The 18211-nt window shown below is 40.9% G+C and overlaps 1 protein-coding gene across 5 annotated transcripts; it reads left to right on the top strand.

Annotated features, from left to right (window-relative positions):
- Window positions 1–358: 358 nt before the first annotated feature.
- LOC147458395 (uncharacterized) lies at window positions 359–17131 on the top strand. 5 transcript variants are annotated; one of them, XM_086511818.1, is made up of 4 exons: window positions 359–632; window positions 1734–2184; window positions 14929–14988; window positions 15139–15823. In XM_086511818.1, the coding sequence occupies exons 1-4, from the start codon at window positions 432–434 to the stop codon at window positions 15423–15425; spliced, it is 999 nt and encodes a 332-aa protein (XP_086367944.1). In that variant the 5' UTR covers window positions 359–431; the 3' UTR covers window positions 15426–15823. The 5 variants fall into 5 exon arrangements, with proteins under 5 accessions (XP_086367944.1, XP_086367945.1, XP_086367943.1 ...); XM_086511819.1 differs by lacking the exons at window positions 14929–14988; window positions 15139–15823 and adding an exon at window positions 16561–17131; XM_086511817.1 differs by having other exon boundaries at window positions 14929–15828.
- Window positions 17132–18211: the final 1080 nt, after the last annotated feature.

Genomic DNA, 18211 nt, shown 5'->3' on the forward strand with positions numbered 1-18211 from the left:
CTTTCCCTCTCTCTAGTTGGATGGGATGTGGACTAGACTATAGGGCAGAACATGGCTTCTGTTTCTTGAAGTATGGAAAAATAGTGTGCAAACTCTTCACTGTAATTTTGTATGGAGCTTGATAGCTATGCACTATATTGTTTTTCAATATCTTTGCAACATCTTTGTAGTGCCAACCAAACTTTTAATTGCTACTTTGCTTTGTTCGCAGCTCCTCAAAGACGCAAACTTGAATTTTGGGTAAGTTATGTCGAGTGGAGAAAAATAGTCTTTAAGTGAGACGTGCTTAAAGTCACATGTCAAATACACTATGCAACTAATATAGAATTTGTAAGCGGCCGGGTTTGAACCCAGGCCCGGCAATTAAGGTCAATCAGCTGAAACGCTGAGAGCTTGTTAGTAAAACCGTCACGGGATGGGTGAATGAGAGAATGAGCAAGAAGGCTGCGGCAGGGGGAGCGGCGGTGACCAACAAGAGCGGCAAAGGCAAAGGCGCCAAGGATGCAGCAGTAAAGGAGGAGTGTGTGGATTTCATCATCGACCTGCTATTCGCCCATCTCGACCAGCACATCAACGATAAGCTCATCTTCCCTCAGACCCTCGCCTTTGCAGTTGGCCGCACCATGGCTGAGGTGGGTTCTACTTTGTGTGTGTGTGTGTGTGTGTGTGTGTGTGTGTGAGAGAGAGAGAGAGAGAGAGAGAGAGAGAGAGAGAGAGAGAGAGAGCTGCAGGGTTTCCTCTGGTGTTGGAATTTTGGAAGATCTTCCTCGTCAGAAACAATATAGCAAGTTTGTTCAACATAAGCATAATTTGCTTCTCATACTAATCCTAATCTCTCAGTCATCGTTCGTGCCCATGGGATATTCCACCCATGGATTGTTATATTCGTGTGTCATTATGCTGACATTGAATGTTTATGTCCCCCTATTTATCCTTTCAATGGAGCAGCAGAATTGATGGTGACTCTGAGATTGGCAGCTGGCCTTCTGGTGTGGGAAAAGGATTGCAGGCACCATGGACGAAACCCTGTTTGCATGATTAACAATGTACAAAGATCGAAGAATTTTGCCCAGTTTAGGAGGACAGTGTGATAAAATGTCCTTGGAACATATAATCATCACTACCAAATGCATACTAGAAATGACTACAATCGATTGTTTATATGGCGGTAATCTTTTTTAGCAGTTTTAAGGATTTCAATTTTCACAAAATGTGAACAGTTTTAGCCTTTTTTGATAGGAAACGGGTGATATTTTATTTTCAAGTTGAAATAGTAGTTGATTTTGGAGATCTTCATGTTGCGTAGGATCGATCGATCCTCTTTGAGTGTGATGTGCTTGGTAACCGTTTGTTTGGCATAATTCTAAGTACATTTTTAGTGGTTATGTGATATCCATCTATTGCTAGATGTCAATCAGAGAGGGGTCGTTTACGTTTATCTTCCTTGTAGCTCCATCAAGCTCATATTCAAGTATCAATCAATCCTCTCTAAGTGTAATGTGCTTCGTATTGAACCGTCTGTTTGGCATAATTCTAAGTACATTTTCAGTAGTTTTGTGATATCCATCTATTGCTAGATATCAATCAGAGAGCTGTAATTTATGTTTATCTTCCTTTTAGCTCATATCCAAGTATCTTATCAGTTTTTCTCCTTAATCATTTTTTAATTCGACAAACCAATCTTATTAATGCATTGTTTTGTAATGTGAGGTTGTGCATTGTCTTCTCTACAGGTGGTCCATATGGTTTCCATTGCCCATGTTCAAAGAATGGAAGAATGGTTAGTGAACCTTGAAGGAAGTTCACCGGAGGAATGGGACAAGCCACAAGAGCCTCTGATACCTCTTATCGACTCTTGGGCTCGTGGTGTCATACCTTTGAAAAGCAATAGTGGTGGGTGTCCACCAGAAGACACATCTCGGCAAGAAGAGTCGCAAGTGCAAGAGAATAAGCAACCTAGAAGGGCCTCAGCTATGGCCTTATCTCAATATCAAGACCTTGCACCTAGAAGAAGGTCATCTACATCAAGCACAAAGCGAGGTTCGCTTCGAAGATTCAGTGAAAGTCTCTATCCTTTGGACCCAAATCGCAAGGTCAAATTCCAAGAAAAGACAACTGATGATATGCAAAAAGATGCCCCAAGCAGAAGAACCTCGACCCCACCACCTACTGAGTTTTTTCAAGGTATGCAGTTACAAGGCTCATTTTCCTTGTGTAGGCATTTTACTTAATAGTATGCAAAATTATAAAGGAAATTCTCTCAAACTTATATTTATTTTTAATGGATTTGTTACAATTTTTGCATAGTTTATTCTTTTTGATGATGGAGTTCTGTCATTAATTGCCTTATAGAACATTTTTTGCCACCGAACTCACAAATAGAGGCATTTGCATTTAGAAATAATGCACCATTTCACCTTGAGAGTCCACAATGCCATCTAAAATCATTTTCTATTTATTGAAAACCAATCTTCTCATGAAGATTTGAAAAGAAAAATGTCTTTAGAAATGTTTGCGAGACTAAGGAGGGGTATTTTGGGAATTTTGAAGAAATCCAAGGGTATTTTGGAATCTTTTTTGGCAAAACATGAGGGGCCATTTGGGTATATTGGGAATTTCCACAAAATCTAGGGGTATTTTGGTAATTTTCCCTTAATATAATACCACAAGATGAGGAAATTAAGTATACTAAAACATAAAGAAATTAAAATTTCTTAGTTCTTATTTGAGCATATAAACAAACAGGTTCTGTGCTAGAGAAAGGGTCCTCTCAAGTAGTTCACAATGGGGAGATGAGCTCGAAGGGTTCTCTATCCCAAGATGATAAGTCAGGTAAGGGTAAGAAGTTCAAGGCAAGTAATTTGAACAAAAAGTAGCGCATGGGCACCTTCCTCGGTCCTTAAAGCAAGCTTTTTGTTTAAACTTGCATTAGGATGTAAGATATGAATATAATGATGTAAATGATGGATATGGCTCCTCATTCATGCCTTATGTACATGAAAATTCAATCACATACAAATTAAGTATTTTTCTACTTGCTACATTGCTCCTTTTTGCAAAAGAAGGAATAGTAAAGTTACTACAAAGTAGTTGTGTTGGAGCATTTGTGATGTGAGGATTAGAGAGAAAATTATGCGAAGGCCTATGGTGTGGCATACTTTAAGACTTAGAAAGTAAGAATTGTATGGAGAAAGATTAGGAGATGTAGAGATTATAATAAGCAATAAAGATAATCAACTCAAGCTAAAATTAGTGGTGTAATTTTAAGTACAACAGTTGACACAAAATTGCACGTATATTCATCGACAAAAAAAGAACATCATCATAGTTATACTTAGAATTCACACTAAGTTTTTGCACGCAAATGTGTTCCCTTGTTTATGATTAGTACAATCATCAAACAACTATACCTACTCAAGGTCAAAACTTTTGCTTTCACAACAAATTATACTGATATCAACAAGTGCAAAAATAAATATAATTGAAATACAGATGAGTAGTGATAGCTGCTTGAGTTAAGTTGTACAAGTTTCAAGTACAAAGTTTTTGAGGCCATCAAAAAAAATTTGAAGTCATTTGGATTTTGAATGCCACTGTCTTTGAGTGGAGGCCTCATCAATGACATCTGCGATAGGATTTGATGCCCATTTGTCCTCCTCAATGCTTTTTCCATCGTATGAATGTCAAAAGTTTTCATGAATTTGTTGTTGGAAGGGCTTGTTTAAAATTTTCCCTTGCTCTAAGGAGGGGAAATAAAATAGGGTACATCCCAATGGAAGGGGAGCACGTTAAGATTTCCACCTATTTTAGAAAACGAGGGCACATTGTAATATTGAAAATGGAAGAGTTTATGTAAAATAGGAGTTTCTTCTAGTCTTCATGTATTTCCCAAACTATAGTGGAGAATGTTTTGACGGGTACACATGCTTGCAAAGTAGAAACTCTACCAAGATAGTTCACTAAACACACTCCCTTCTTATATTCTTCACCAAACATGTTGCTAAGTTATAAAACATGACATTAGAAGGGTAAAATGAGAATATGCCCTTCCATAGAGAAGGGTACTACTTCGTAGGTCTTGTCTTTTGAAAGAATAGGGACCCTTCAATCTTAATATGGCTCATCATGTATCAAAAAATGTTTACAATATCCAAGATATAGAGCGTGAGAAGATTTTTCTACATGTGAAGCCCAAAATGGTAATATGGTCCCTTTGTTCATGATTGTGTAGTACACGTTCAAAACATTCCTTCGATCCAATTTTTCAAGTGTAATTTTTATTGCAGCCAAGTCAGAGATTTTGTAAGAAACATGGTTGAACAAGCCTCACTTTAAGCAATAACTAGCTCTTCACAAGCATGACACTAAAAAGTATGATTCAAATAATGTCATACATAATGTTTTCACAAAAGCAATTGAATTTAGTTTTTTTTTGTCATAGTTGAGCCTATAAAACCTAATGCAAACCCTATTAGCATGCAAACCTCCATAGTGGAATGTGCTTATGTATAATATATGCATGCATATTATTTGTATGCCATATGTCCATATGTTTTGATGGACTAGAAAGGTACACATGCATGTGTGTAAGCATCTAAGTTGTTGTATGCATTCATTTGTAGATGCAAAGTCTTACTTTGTACAAATTGACTACTTGCATTTATCTGCAAACTTGAGTATAAACCCAAATATGTATCCTTTTTACAATATTAGCATTGTAAAAACTTGATAAGGCCATCCCCTTCTCAATGTAAAGAACATATGTGGTGTGATTGATCTTCATGTAGGAAGGGCTCCCAGCCAGAAATACACATGACCATGTGGCAACCAACGGAGGTGGGGAGCCATTATAGGAGCGTGTTTCTTGGGGAAAGGTCTTTAGGAGATCTTTCTCAACCATAAACGTTGGGGCGATGGGGCCAATAAGTAGGCAACAATTGGGGGGTACATGTGTGTAGTGGCCACTTTTTCGCAAGTGTGCATCAATTTGACTGGAGGTCATGAGTAGAATTCCATAGGTATTGGGGTGTCAAGCATCGAATAGTTGTAGGAAATTTTTTCGGCTTCTAAAGTAGAGTAGATGGGGGAAGGGGGAAGGGATGCCCCACGACCCTCCACATTTACAATTAAATTTGACCAATCAATTCATTGCTTGTGTATATTAAGGATTCCGTGTTCTCTTCTGTAAAATAGGTGTCACATGCCCTATAATAACCAAACCACGTCCCTCACCATGTGTGGTAGTCCTTGGGATATTAGTTCTACCGTGGGTGTGACAAGTGGTGCTCATGCCATCTCAGTACCATGTATGCTAACAAGCATAATTGGGTATGTTAACTAGCAAATTGGGTATCCTAACTAGCATACACAGTACCATGTATGCTTACTATCAAAACTGGGTATGGTAACTAGCATACACAGTAGCATGTATGCTTGCTAGAATAACTGTGTATGCTAACTAGCATACAAATTAGCATGTATGCTTACTAGCATAATTGTGTATGCTAACTATCATAACTAGGTATGGTAACTAGCATAACTGGGTCTGCTAACTAGCATAACGGGGTATCTAACTAGCTAAAGTGGGCATGCTAACTCGATTAACTAGGTATGCTAACTAGCATAGTTATGTACTATGGTGGCTCTATCAAGTCAACCAAAATCTCTGTAGAAGCTACGCTCTCCAACACGTGAATTGATTTCTTTAGTTTACTAACGTGGAAGACAGGGTGAATTTGAGAACTCTTCGATAACTCAATTTTATATGTTACGTCCCCAATCTTCTGAAGGAATTCAAAGGGTCCACAATATTCGGGAGAAAGTTTGTCACACTTTTCCATTTTCATGGTTTCTAACTTTGTATGAACCTTTAGAAATACAAAATCACCTTCTAAAGGTAACATTTTTTGTCCTTTATCACCATACGTCTTAGCACAATCCTATATACTACAAATGATTTCCTTTGTTTCCTTCAATATATCATTCGTATATTCAAGGAAATCCTTCACAGATTGAATCTTCTCCTTTCCTAGCCTATGACCATAGGAGATATCGGTTGCTGAAAACCATACATGTGTTGGGAAACGTTGAAGTGAGTTCCCTAATCACCAATGGTTAGCATTAGGCTAATTGGAGGGTAAAGCCTTAGCTTAATCATGATGTTAGGGTTAGGGTTAAAGATATGGAGGTTAGGGTTGGGCTATGCCAAGTGCAAGAGCATAGAGAGAGAGAGAGAGAGAGAGAGAGAGAGAGAGAGAGAGAGAGAGAGATACACAATGATAATGCTCAAAGTGCAATGATTAATTAGAAATAGCCTCTAATATAGGCTTAGTGCTCTACAATCATTGGCTAGAGGTTGCATCCTCTTGCTATTGGACCATGTCATCATTTATCTTTCTTAGGTGCCTAGAGAGCTTTCCCACAAGTTGGACTTCGCCACCCCAACAATTGCCCCCTTGAGCCAAACTTGGGGTTTTACAAAGACTTTATGTGTTCATGTCATGGTGTTCTCCTAGGCTAACATGATTCATCTACCTGAGACATCATGGTGGTTCTCACTAGATTTAATACTTCACGGTTCTCAATTGGGTACATCATGGCGATTCTCAGAGCGGATTCAGCGACCATGGTTCAATGTCCCATGATACACCATATCGGTTCTCTACCAAATTCATCGCTACTGTTCACAAGTGGAACTTAGTAGATTCACTAGTGATGTAGGTAGTACAAAAATTACGTTCATTCATTTAGGTGTGAAGAGGTCATCATGCATATCGTCTTCAAAAAAGCATCTTCATGTCTTTGTCGTTGCGGTTGTCATTTATTGTTTTTATATTCGTTTGTATGTTGATGTTGTGCATTGGTTTCTTGATTTTTGTCGGTCCAAAGCGTTGCAGTTGCACCCTTCTTGGCTTATGGTGCAAAGCATACGTACATTACAATGCTTATGATGCTTGTGTGTGTTCTTGTTGGGAAGGTCTTACCATATTTGGCAGTGTCTAATTCCATGTGAGTTGTACAAGAGGAGATTACAATAAAATGACGAATTGTGAAGTAACTCTTTGCAAAAGCTCTTCACAATGGTAAAAAACACTTGAAGTTTTGTAACCATACATATGAGGTAGTGATGTGTGTGAACACACTTAGAATCGCCGGGGCATTTTTTCCCTCATTAGGAGGTTTTTTCCCTCGTGCATTGTATATACGCCCATCATTCTAGGGCTAACTTATCTTACATTGTGCACTAAGCAATACATACTCTCTATTGTGTCCCTTGAGCTTCTTCGTCTTCATCAAGCTGTGTATGTTTTCGTGTAACCCTATTTCCTACAATTGGTATCAGAGTAGGTTGTGTCCTCCCGAGCATAGTTGCCAGCTTCACCAACACACACTTGCTGACTTTTTTTTTTTGGGTGAGCGTCAGTAGGTCGACAAATATTCCGGGCCTGCTCGCGGAGCTTGGTCTGCTCAGAATTTTGATTCGGGCTCATTTTGACCTTCGTCTCCACTACAGATAATAATGCGTAGGCAATTTTGTCCTTTTGTGGAGAATTTTTGTCAGTGCCAAGTCTCTTACAGTCTTCTATAGGTTGTGCTACATAGCACGTGTTGGTCTCGCTTTGTTTTTACTCTTTTAGGGCAGTTTTCACATCAAGTGCAGACACTCGCCATAGTTGACAGCAACACAGATGTGTTCAAGATGTTTGCTAATAAGGATAAACTGGATGTGGACAATCGCCCAATGTGGGCTTACATGATGCAACATGTTCTCGTGTCAAAGGGCGTTTGGAATGTTGTGCAACGCTGTCAGGGGATAATTGTGCGAAAGGTGATCCGGGAAGGCACCGGGTCCCTGGCTGTGAGAGGTGCGGGACACAAGGTGCAGCAGATGCAATTACCGACAACAATATTCAAAACAAGCAGTCCGTCTAGTTTCCAGTTAATCGATAGAATCCATGTTTAATCAATCGCTAATGAAGCTTAAATGCTCTTTACAAGAAGAAACTTGGCTTAATCCAGGTGCTAATCAAGAATTTAACAAGACCTGATTTGTCCCGCCTTCTGCTTCTTTCCGTTAAGGCACAGGAGTTTCCTTCCAATGGACGTTCGTTTTGGCTTCTGCTTTCCGATTCAACTGGCCAATGATGGCTTAGAAGCTTGGCTTATGGCTTCGAGAGAGTAGGTTTAATTCCGCTCTTGATAGCTTAAGAGCTTTGGCTTATGAAGGTTAACAGAGGTTTAAGGATATAGAGTTTATTCGGGGAAGATTAGGATCAAGCTTATGAGAAGGAGCGCTTCCAAGCTTAAGCTTATGATGAGGAGATTAGGATAATTAAGCGAGCTTAAGATTTCCGAAGAAGGAGATTAAGAGCTCCGGGATTACGAGAGGCTTCAGATTACCTGTTAAGATGAGCTTGAGACTTTGAAGGCATGAGGCCGAGCTTCGAGCTTCCCTATGATGAGGAGAAGGCCCCAAAGCTTGAGTTTAAGGAGCTTACCCGTTTATGAGGAGCTTGAACTTCGAGCTTAATGATCTTGAGAGCCCCCTGGCATGAGGAGGAGCTTCAGAGCATAAAAAAGCTTATGAGGCCGAGAGAGCTCACAATGATGCTTTCTATAGCTTGCATGGCCAATAAAAATCTTTCTATTCCCGGCATCCCATTAGCGATATCGCTAATGGGACGGGGCTCTTGATGACGTGGCAACAGAATTTCAAGCAACACCAAATCCGGCGCGCCTGGTACCGAAACTGCGCGCGAGCTCATCCCCAGCTCTTTTCGACTCTGTGGCGGCTTCGTTCGAGCAGCGTAACACGCGCTCCAAGCTTCCCTTTCCTCCTCGCTGCCTGCCACTTCTGCTATGCGCCATGCTCTTCTTGTTTTTTCTCCCCCTCTTCACACTTAAGCCCCCCTTTTAAAATAGGGTTGCCCCTTTAACAATGGGCGGCCACATTTAAGTTGCTTGGGCGGCCTCTCCATAGTGGGCATACATGCCGGCCATGGCCCTTGCAAGGGTGCCACATTTGGTATACATGTCGGCAATCATTACCCTCCATGAGACGACATTTCAAAATGAGCTCATCGAGAGCTTTTCGTGTTTTCGTAGCGGCACCACATTAAGCCTATACGATGCACAAGCAATACCAAGCACTTGACAACCTTGGTACACCGAGTTGGCATACATACCGACTAAAGCATCGCCAAGCACAACATCTTTCTTCAGCAGTCCTTGACTAACAATATCATCATGAATTTTTATTGTCCATACCGACATCTCGAATAATGCCAAAATAATCCAGCTCAGCATTGTCGACAACTGACACCGGACTCTGCCTGCCAAGCCGTAGACTTCTCAAACTGCATAGAACGCATACAAACCCTGCTGTTGCTGTAAAATTTCCAGATGGCACACCGACTGAGCGAACTGGACTGGTATGGAACCGGCCCCCTGTGAATCTTTATCGACCAATATCTTGGCGACCGGGACTCCGATCACTGATCTGAAAACACCGACGCGCTCCACAAAGTGAGCACTTCAAGCCCATGCATTCAATTCAATTCTGTCAACCCAACTGCAGTTGCCCAATCCGGTACAGATCTGTAATCGACTTAAAACTTCAAACTGCCATAACTTCTTCACCGTAGCTCCAATCGACGAGCCGTAAAGATAGGCCGGTAGAGCACTTTAAGCACTACAGTTCTAGATCATAATATCCTATTTGCACTCACATCAAGCATAGCCTTTTTTGGCATCATTAAGGTATCAGTTGGCCCTTTAAAGCCGCATCTGGCATACATTAATCATTAAACTTGGCTTGTTATCAAGCCCTCGTCATTGACCATTAATCAAGTAGGCCTTCAATAAGCTTGATCTGCATCTTCTTGGCATATTTCTTAGCATGGGAGCGGAGCTGCACGACATCCACCCCTCTGAACCTGCACAACCTCCGGTCTGTGCCAACTGTACTTCAATCTGCATCTGCTATAGGTTTAGCTCCTTGCCATCATCAGACTCATGCAACTGGTAAACATATGAAAAATAAACTAAGGCTTACATCCTATCATCAATGTTCTAGCTTAATCATTATGTAGTTGCCATCAAAAATCTCTGAACCACATCTGTCGTATCTTCAAAGCATTCAATCATGGCTAACTTGTTTAGTGAACCCTGCCAGACTCAAGTGCTCCAGTTACTTATGCACACGGCTTGACCATTAAGTTCTCTTAAGGGAACCCTGTCAAGCTCAAGTATGTCTTACTCTGTTTGCACACGGAATGGCCGTCAAGTCATTTACCTCAAGTTCTGTTAGCAGAACCAACTCAAAAGATGTGAAGATACTTCATCAATTGTCCAAAGAAGTCAGTTGGAAGCCAGCCATGTAATCTTATTGAATGCCTAACCAAAGCTATTCTGACTTAGCATAATCTAGAAAACAAAACCTTGTACCATGCAACCTGCTACATCAGATGGCTGGTACTCTTCAAATCTGCAATTGGCACTTTAGTAGCCCCCGGGATCAAACGGGAACCCAATCATGTGCCCCACTGTGAGCATTCCTTTAAAAATTTTGCTCCATGCTCCAGGATCATAGGGAAAATACAAGAATTTCCAATCAGTATAGCATAAACATAAATTAGCCCACAAATCTTCATACAAACCGCCTGGATCATATGGCATATAAGTCCATTGCCCAGGACCATGCATATATCTGTCACCTCCTGGGTCAAAAGCTTGCTCAAAATCCCCTACATCATAAGGTAACATAAGATTCCATATAGCATCAGGTAGCATCAGATACTGCCATATCCCCTGTGCAATTGGCTCATCCAATTGTCGATCATCAATCACAAGTAAAATCATTGGCGGTGCACCTTCACTCACACTAGTATTGAAATCTTGATCATGCATATCTGAATACATCAAGTTTCTGACAAAAATCTCTTCATTAGGCTCAAAAGATGCATCAAAAAACAACTCCCTATCTTGTACAGGCTCAAAATCAAGTAGAGCATCATCTAACAACATCATAAGGTCATCATCTACTGCATCTGAACAAACTTGCTCATGCATGAATCTAGATTGATCGGTATCCTTAGCATCTGTGTTTGAGAACCCTTCTAAAGCTTCATCTAGTAAGCACATAAGATCTAGGTCCACCGCTTGAGAAGGTTCCTTCATCTCGCACATCTCAGGCTGCTGCAGTAAACCAAGATTTTCACATATGACATGACATGTATACTAAACGTATCTGCTATAACTTGCTCTTCAAGTCTTGCACCCTCATCGAGATATCTTTGCACTTCTGTAGCACAAAGTTCAGCATGCCCATTGAAAATTTCATCTACTGCCCTGTCTGTATCATCGACACAATGAAACCAATCATATTCATCAACAAGAGATTGCACTTCACTATGCACCCCCTCTGAATCAACATCATCAAGGTCATGATCATTCTGCCATAGTGTGAGCTCTGTGTCACAAATTCTTGATAGAGAGGAAGTTTGCTCTCTCTCAAAATCACCATCATCAAATTCAGGATTGGTCTGCCAGATGTGTAGCTCTAGGTCACAGAAACTTATCAAAGGAGTCCGCACCCCCTCTGATTCAGCATCATCACATTCGAGTTCAATTTTTCACTTTGGTAGCTCAGCTTCACAACAACTTTCCAATAAAGGAGTCTGCACCCCCTCTGAATCAACATTTTGCAGATCTTCAACCACATACTCTTGCTTAGCCAAGTCCTCAAAATCTGGTACATCCAAATTCGGTAAATCTGGTATACCAAAAACCATGGTCCTGCTGCTCTCAACAGCAGCCCTGCTTTGACCTCTGACATCTGCATCATTAATCAACTCTTTGGCAAAACCTGTACCCACCTCTATGATAGAATCTGTACCAGAAAAACTTTGCTTTGATTTTGAGTTAGTAGCAAACATATCAGTTGTAACCGAATTTTCATGCATGTCTACTTGAATATGGCTGCACTCATTCACCTGTACGATTTTCTCTTGAGCTTTAGCCACTTCATTGTTTTGATTTCCTGATCTCTTTTCCTCCTGTACTACATGTATATGTTTTAGGCAAAAATCACCTTCTGTATCTTGAAGCTGTAAAGACTCACCCTCAAAGGCTTCTACTTCATGTACGGCATCTACAAGACCCAACTTTGCATACACAGCTTTGACTATGTCTTCATCATTAGCCTGTAAGAAGGTAGCATCCTGCACAATAAACTTATCAATCAGAGCTTCTAACTGTGATCGTACTTGTCCTCGGATATCTGCGTAGTCCGATAGACTTGTACTCTGTTCCTTATAGCTTTCATACTGCTCATAACTTACTTGCACAATAGCTTCTTTGAAATACTCCCAGTTTCCGCTCCAGGCTCTGGTAACCTCTTGAATCTGCTCCTTCACATCTGAACTCACTAACTGCTCAAAATATTTGACCATCAACTCTTCTGGTATCCCTCTTACCTTGGTCTCTAGCTCATAGCACTCTAGGTAGCCCTCTGGATCATATCCATCAAAGAGTCGTCTCTCGTAGTATACTGCATCCAAAGCTTCATCGATTTAATTATTCTTCTTTACGGTCTCCACTTCAAGCAGAGATCCTTGAACCAATTGAAGCATCTTCGAAAAATCTGGAACTGATGACTTATCATCAAAACCGTTTGCACTTAATTTCGCAATCAACTTCATCATCTGCTCTAAGTTCTCCATCTTTCCCTCCCACCCCGGCTCGTTTCACGTTGGGTTCACCAAGAATGTCGGGGGATAATTGTGCGAAAGGTGATCCGGGAAGGCACCGGGTCCCTGGCTGTGAGAGGTGCGGGAAACAAGGTGCAGCAGATGCAATTACCGACAACAATATTCAAAACAAGCAGTCCGTCTAGTTTCCAGTTAATCGACAGAGTCCATGTTTAATCAATCGCTAATGAAGCTTAAATGCTCTTTACAAGAAGAAACTTGGCTTAATCTAGGTGCTAATCAAGAATTTAACAAGACCTGATTTGTCTCGTCTTCTGCTTCTTTCCGTTAAGGCACAGGAGTTTCCTTCCAATGGCCGTTCGTTTTGGCTTCTGCTTTCCGATTCAACTGGCCAATGATGGCTTAGAAGCTTGGCTTATGGCTTCGAGAGAGTAGGTTTAATTCCGCTCTTGATAGCTTAAGAGCTTTGGCTTATGAAGGTTAACAGAGGTTTAAGGATATAGAGTTTATTCGGGGAAGATTAGGATCAATCTTATTAGAAGGAGCGCTTCCAAGCTTACGCTTATGATGAGGAGATTAGGACAATTAAGCGAGCTTAAGATTTCCGAAGAAGGAGATTAAGAGCTCCGGGATTACGAGAGGCTTCAGATTACCTGTTAAGATGAGCTTGAGACTTTGAAGGCATGAGGCCGAGCTTCGAGCTTCCCTATGATGAGGAGAAGGCCCCAAAGCTTGAGTTTAAGGAGCTTACCCGTTTATGAGGAGCTTGAACTTCGAGCTTAATGATCTTGAGAGCCCCCTGGCATGAGGAGGAGCTTCAGAGCATAAAAAAGCTTATGAGGCCGAGAGAGCTCACGATGATGCTTTCTATAGCTTGCATGGCCAATAAAAATCTTTCTATTCCCGGCATCCCATTAGCGATATCGCTAATGGGACGGGGCTCTTGATGACGTGGCAACATAATTTCAAGCAACACCAAATCCGGCGCGCCTGGTACCAAAACTGCGCGCGAGCTCATCCCCAGCTCTTTTCGACTCTGTGGCGGCTTCGTTCGAGCAGCGTAACACGCGCTCCAAGCTTCCCTTTCCTCCTCGCTGCCTGCCGCTTCTGCTATGCGCCATGCTCTTCTTGTTTTTTCTCCCCCTCTTCACACTTAAGCCCCCCTTTTAAAATAGGGTTGCCCCTTTAACAATGGGCGGCCACATTTAAGTTGCTTGGGCGGCCTCTCCATAGTGGGCATACATGCCGGCCATGGCCCTTGCAAGGGTGCCACATTTGGTATACATGTCGGCAATCATTACCCTCCATGAGACGACATTTCAACAATGAGCTCATCGAGAGCTTTTCGTGTTTTCGTAGCGGCACCACATTAAGCCTATACGCTGCACAAGCAATACCAAGCACTCGACAACCTTGGTACACCGAGTTGGCATACATACCGACTAAAGCATCGCCAAGCACAACATCTTTCTTCAGCAGTCCTTGACTAACAATATCATCATGAATTTTTATTGTCCATTCCGACATCTCGAATAATGCCAAAATAATCCAGCTCAGCATTGCCGACAACTGACACCGGACTCTGCCTGCCAAGCCGTAGACTTTTCAAACTGCATAGAACGCACACAAACCGTGCTGATGCTGTAAAATTTCCAGATGGCACACCGACTGAGCGAACTGGACTAGTAGGGAACCGGCCCCCTGTGAATCTTTATCGACTAATATCTTGGCGACCGGGACTCCGATCACTGATCTGAAAACACCGACGCGCTCCACAAAGTGAGCACTTCAAGCCCATGCATTCAATTCAATTCTGTCAACCCAATTGCAGTTGCCCAATCCGGTACAGATCTGTAATCGACTTATAACTTCAAACTGCCATAACTTCTTCACCGTAGCTCCAATCGACGAGCCGTAAAGATAGGCCGGTAGAGCACTTTAAGCACTACAGTTCTAGATCATAATATCCTATTTGCACTCACATCAAGCATAGCCTTTTTTGGCATCATTAAGGTATCAGTTGGCCCTTTAAAGCCGCATCTGGCATACATTAATCATTAAACTTGGCTTGTTATCAAGCCCTCATCACTGACCATTAATCAAGTAGGCCTTCAATAAGCTTGATTTCCATCTTCTTGGCATATTTCTTAGCATGGGAGCGGAGCTGCACGACAACGCATTGATGTAATATTGACTATGTTGCTGGTTTTTATGGCAGGGTTGCTACTGCTAGAGCTGTTTTGCCTACGACTAAACAAAGCTCGTTGGGATGTTAGAGGTGCGCAGGCTCATGCATTGATTGTGTTATCCATGAAACACACTTTTAATCCTCACATTCATTCAGCTAAATCTACAAAACAGGCTTGGGATTTTCTTACTGGTCTTTATGCAAGCCACAATGAGGCTAAAATTGCATTGCTGTGTAAAGAGCAGGAGTCGAAGATTATGCATGAGGAAGATCAAATGGACACTTTCCTTGCTGCTATCAAGGATATAAATGAGCAACCCATTTCTGTAGTCAAAGACATTTCTGACAGTTCCCTTGTGCAGACAGTCCTTGATGCGTTGCCACATTCTTACGAGACTTTTGCTAGTACTTGGAGACTTATCACCCAAGGAAATCCTGATGTTGTTCAGTTTGATGCATTATGCACATTGTTGTTGCAAGAGTCACTTTCAAGAAAGAACATGGCTAAGCAACATGCACTTGAATAGGCTTTTATTGCTGCTGAAAGAAAAGGTGGTAACATCAATGTAGCCACTTCTCATGGTTGTTCAACGAGTGGCAAATCACATGTTCCCAATGCTTTTGCTGAGAGCACCTCATCTGGGAATTTCGGTGCAAAGGGCAAAAAGAAGATGCGGTGCAATTATTGTAAAGGTAATGATCACTTCATCAAGCAGTGTTCAAAATTGAAAGAAAATGAGGCTAAGAAGAAAGAGGTTGGTTCCACTACAAGTGTAGCTATTGTAGAATCTTTTGTGAGAGGAGATTGTGATGCAGACATAGATGGAGAGTGGATATTTAGTGCAGAGTGTACTTATGATCCTTCTGTCCATGATACATGTATGTTAGTTGTTACAGATTTGCATGTGTGGTACTTTGATAGTGGTGCTACAAAGCACATTACCTCTCATCGTGACCTCTCTCCCCAGGATGTCCAATAGGAAATATATAAGATAACATGTGCGACAAAATAAGGGATTTATAATCAGGTACATTTGCAAAAAAAAGGGGTTTTTTAATTGAGAAAGTAAAAATTTTAATATAAAAGGGCTAGTTTTTTTTTTAAAATGCATACATAAAGAATACATATAATACTTCAAAATATACAGGTAAGGGATTATTTAAATACCTCTTGTTCGCACGTGTTATATGAAATTTTTACATAGCGGACTCCCCAGGCCTCTCTCGAGGCTATCTCTCATGGGAATACAATCACTTGTGCTAACAATGCCTCTTGTCCAGTCCAAGGAGTTGGAAAGATTTTACTTATTGCTATGAATGACAGTTCTTTCACACTTGTTGATGCACTTTATGTACCTAGGATCAAGTAGAACCTTTTGTCCGTATCTGCACTTGCTAGACTTGGTCTTGTTGTGAAATTTGTGGATATAGTTCATGATCTCAGTTTTGGTGATGAAATTGTTACATCCGACATTTTATGACGTGGGTTGAATAAGCTCACTTTATATGACAAGTGTGGGCAGAATTTGGCAAATGTAGTTGTGGATTTAAAGGCTATTTCAGATGTAAAACTTTGGCATGCATGTCTTTGGCATTTGAATTTTTCCAGTTTATTGCGTTTGCAGAAATCTGATATGGTTGCTTCTTTGTCGGCTCTTGAAGCACTTGTAAAGCATGTTTATGAAGGCTGTATTTTGGGTAAGATGCAACGTTCAAAGTTTTCAAAGGATGATTCAACACGGGCTATATGCAGATTTCAACTTGTGTATAGTGATGTTTGTGGGTCCATGCAAACTCCGTCCTTGGGCAGTTACCTTTACTTTGTGACTTTCATTGATAATTACTCTAGGCAAGCATTGGTGTATCGGCTTAAAGCTAAGTCCGAAGTGTTTATGTGCTTCAAGCAATTTTTGGCTATGGTTGAAACTTCTCTAAATGTACTATGGGCACCCTCCGTTCAGATCGAGAGGTGAGTATGTGTCATGAGTTTAATACATTTCTAGCTCCTCGTGGGATAAAACACCAATGTACAATGTCATATACACCTCAACAAAATGGTGGTTTTGAAAGGAAAACTAGGTTGCTTATGGAGATGGCACGATTTATGGTCAACAGTCAAGCTTTGCCACATTTGTTTTGGCTTGAGGCCATCATGTGTTCTACTTATGTACTCAAAAGGTGTCCTATGAAAGCTTTGCAGTCTATGACTTCATATGCAACATGGGATGATAGAAAGCCATCTATTAATCACATGCGTCTTTTTGGTTATTTGGCTTATGCTTTGGTGCCACAAACGCATCGTAGAAAACTGGATGATAAAGTTGTCAAATGCATTTTCGTTGGTTACAGTACTGAGAGCAAAGATTACAGGTCATATTATCCACAAACGAAACGTATCTTGGTGTCACGAGATGTTGTGTTTTTGGAAGATTCTGCTCAACCCTTGTTGTCATGTACGAGAGACAATAATGTAAGTTCACATGACATTTATGACAATTCGTTGTCTCTTTTCACTTGGAAGTTCAAATATAAATCCAAATGAGGAAAATGTATAATCTATGGGGGTTTTAGAAAATGCTACGGGTCAGACTAAGAGATGTACTTGATGTGGAAAGGGTTGAGAATGAGCAAGCTAGAGCTATGCCAAAATGGCTGGCGCATACTTTGCGTGACAGTAAGTTGGATGCACCTTTGCCCATACTTGTTCAGGTTCTCGCCATGCATCTTATGCATCAGATTGTTATGCTTTGGCTATTTCTAGTTTATGTGATGTAGAGGAACCTCTATCTTTTGATAAAGCACTTAATTCAAAAAATTGGATGGCTACCATGCAATCACAATATGATGCACTTGTAGAAAATGACACATGGATTTTATGTGATTTGCCTCCTGGTAAAAAGGCCATTGGTACGAAATGGGTTTACAAGTTGAAAAGCAAGCTGAATGATGAAATTGATTGCTATAAGGCTCGACTGGTTGCAAAAGGCTATGCACAACAGAAAGGCATAGATTATGTGACTTTTTCTCCCATTTGTTGCATGACTACTATGTGTTTCTTATATCATTGGCAACTCATTTTAGATGGGACGTACATCAATCAAATATTGTTACCGCTTTCTTGAATGGTGATATATTTGAGAAAATTTATGTAGCACATCCTTGCGGTTTTTTCAAAGAAAGGACAAGACGATAAAGTGTACAAATGTAAGAAAGCTTTGTATGGGTTGAAGCAGTCTCTTCGTGCTTGGTATGAGAAAGCTGACACTCATTTGGTTAAGCGAGCTTTCGTAACAGTCCAAAAGAAAGCACTTTG

Source organism: Adiantum capillus-veneris, chromosome 5 (genome assembly GCF_014529385.1).
Source record: "Adiantum capillus-veneris isolate H3 chromosome 5, ASM1452938v2, whole genome shotgun sequence".
Taxonomy (NCBI): domain Eukaryota; kingdom Viridiplantae; phylum Streptophyta; class Polypodiopsida; order Polypodiales; family Pteridaceae; genus Adiantum; species Adiantum capillus-veneris.

Coding starts and splice junctions, on each gene's coding strand:
- LOC147458395 (XM_086511817.1), top strand. CDS start 432: ATGAGCAAGAAGGCTGCGGCAGGGGGAGCGGCGGTGACCAACAAGAGC. Junction 633..1,733: donor TTGGCCGCACCATGGCTGAG/GTGGGTTCTACT, acceptor TCTTCTCTACAG/GTGGTCCATATGGTTTCCAT. Junction 2,185..14,928: donor ACCTACTGAGTTTTTTCAAG/GTATGCAGTTAC, acceptor TTTTTATGGCAG/GGTTGCTACTGCTAGAGCTG.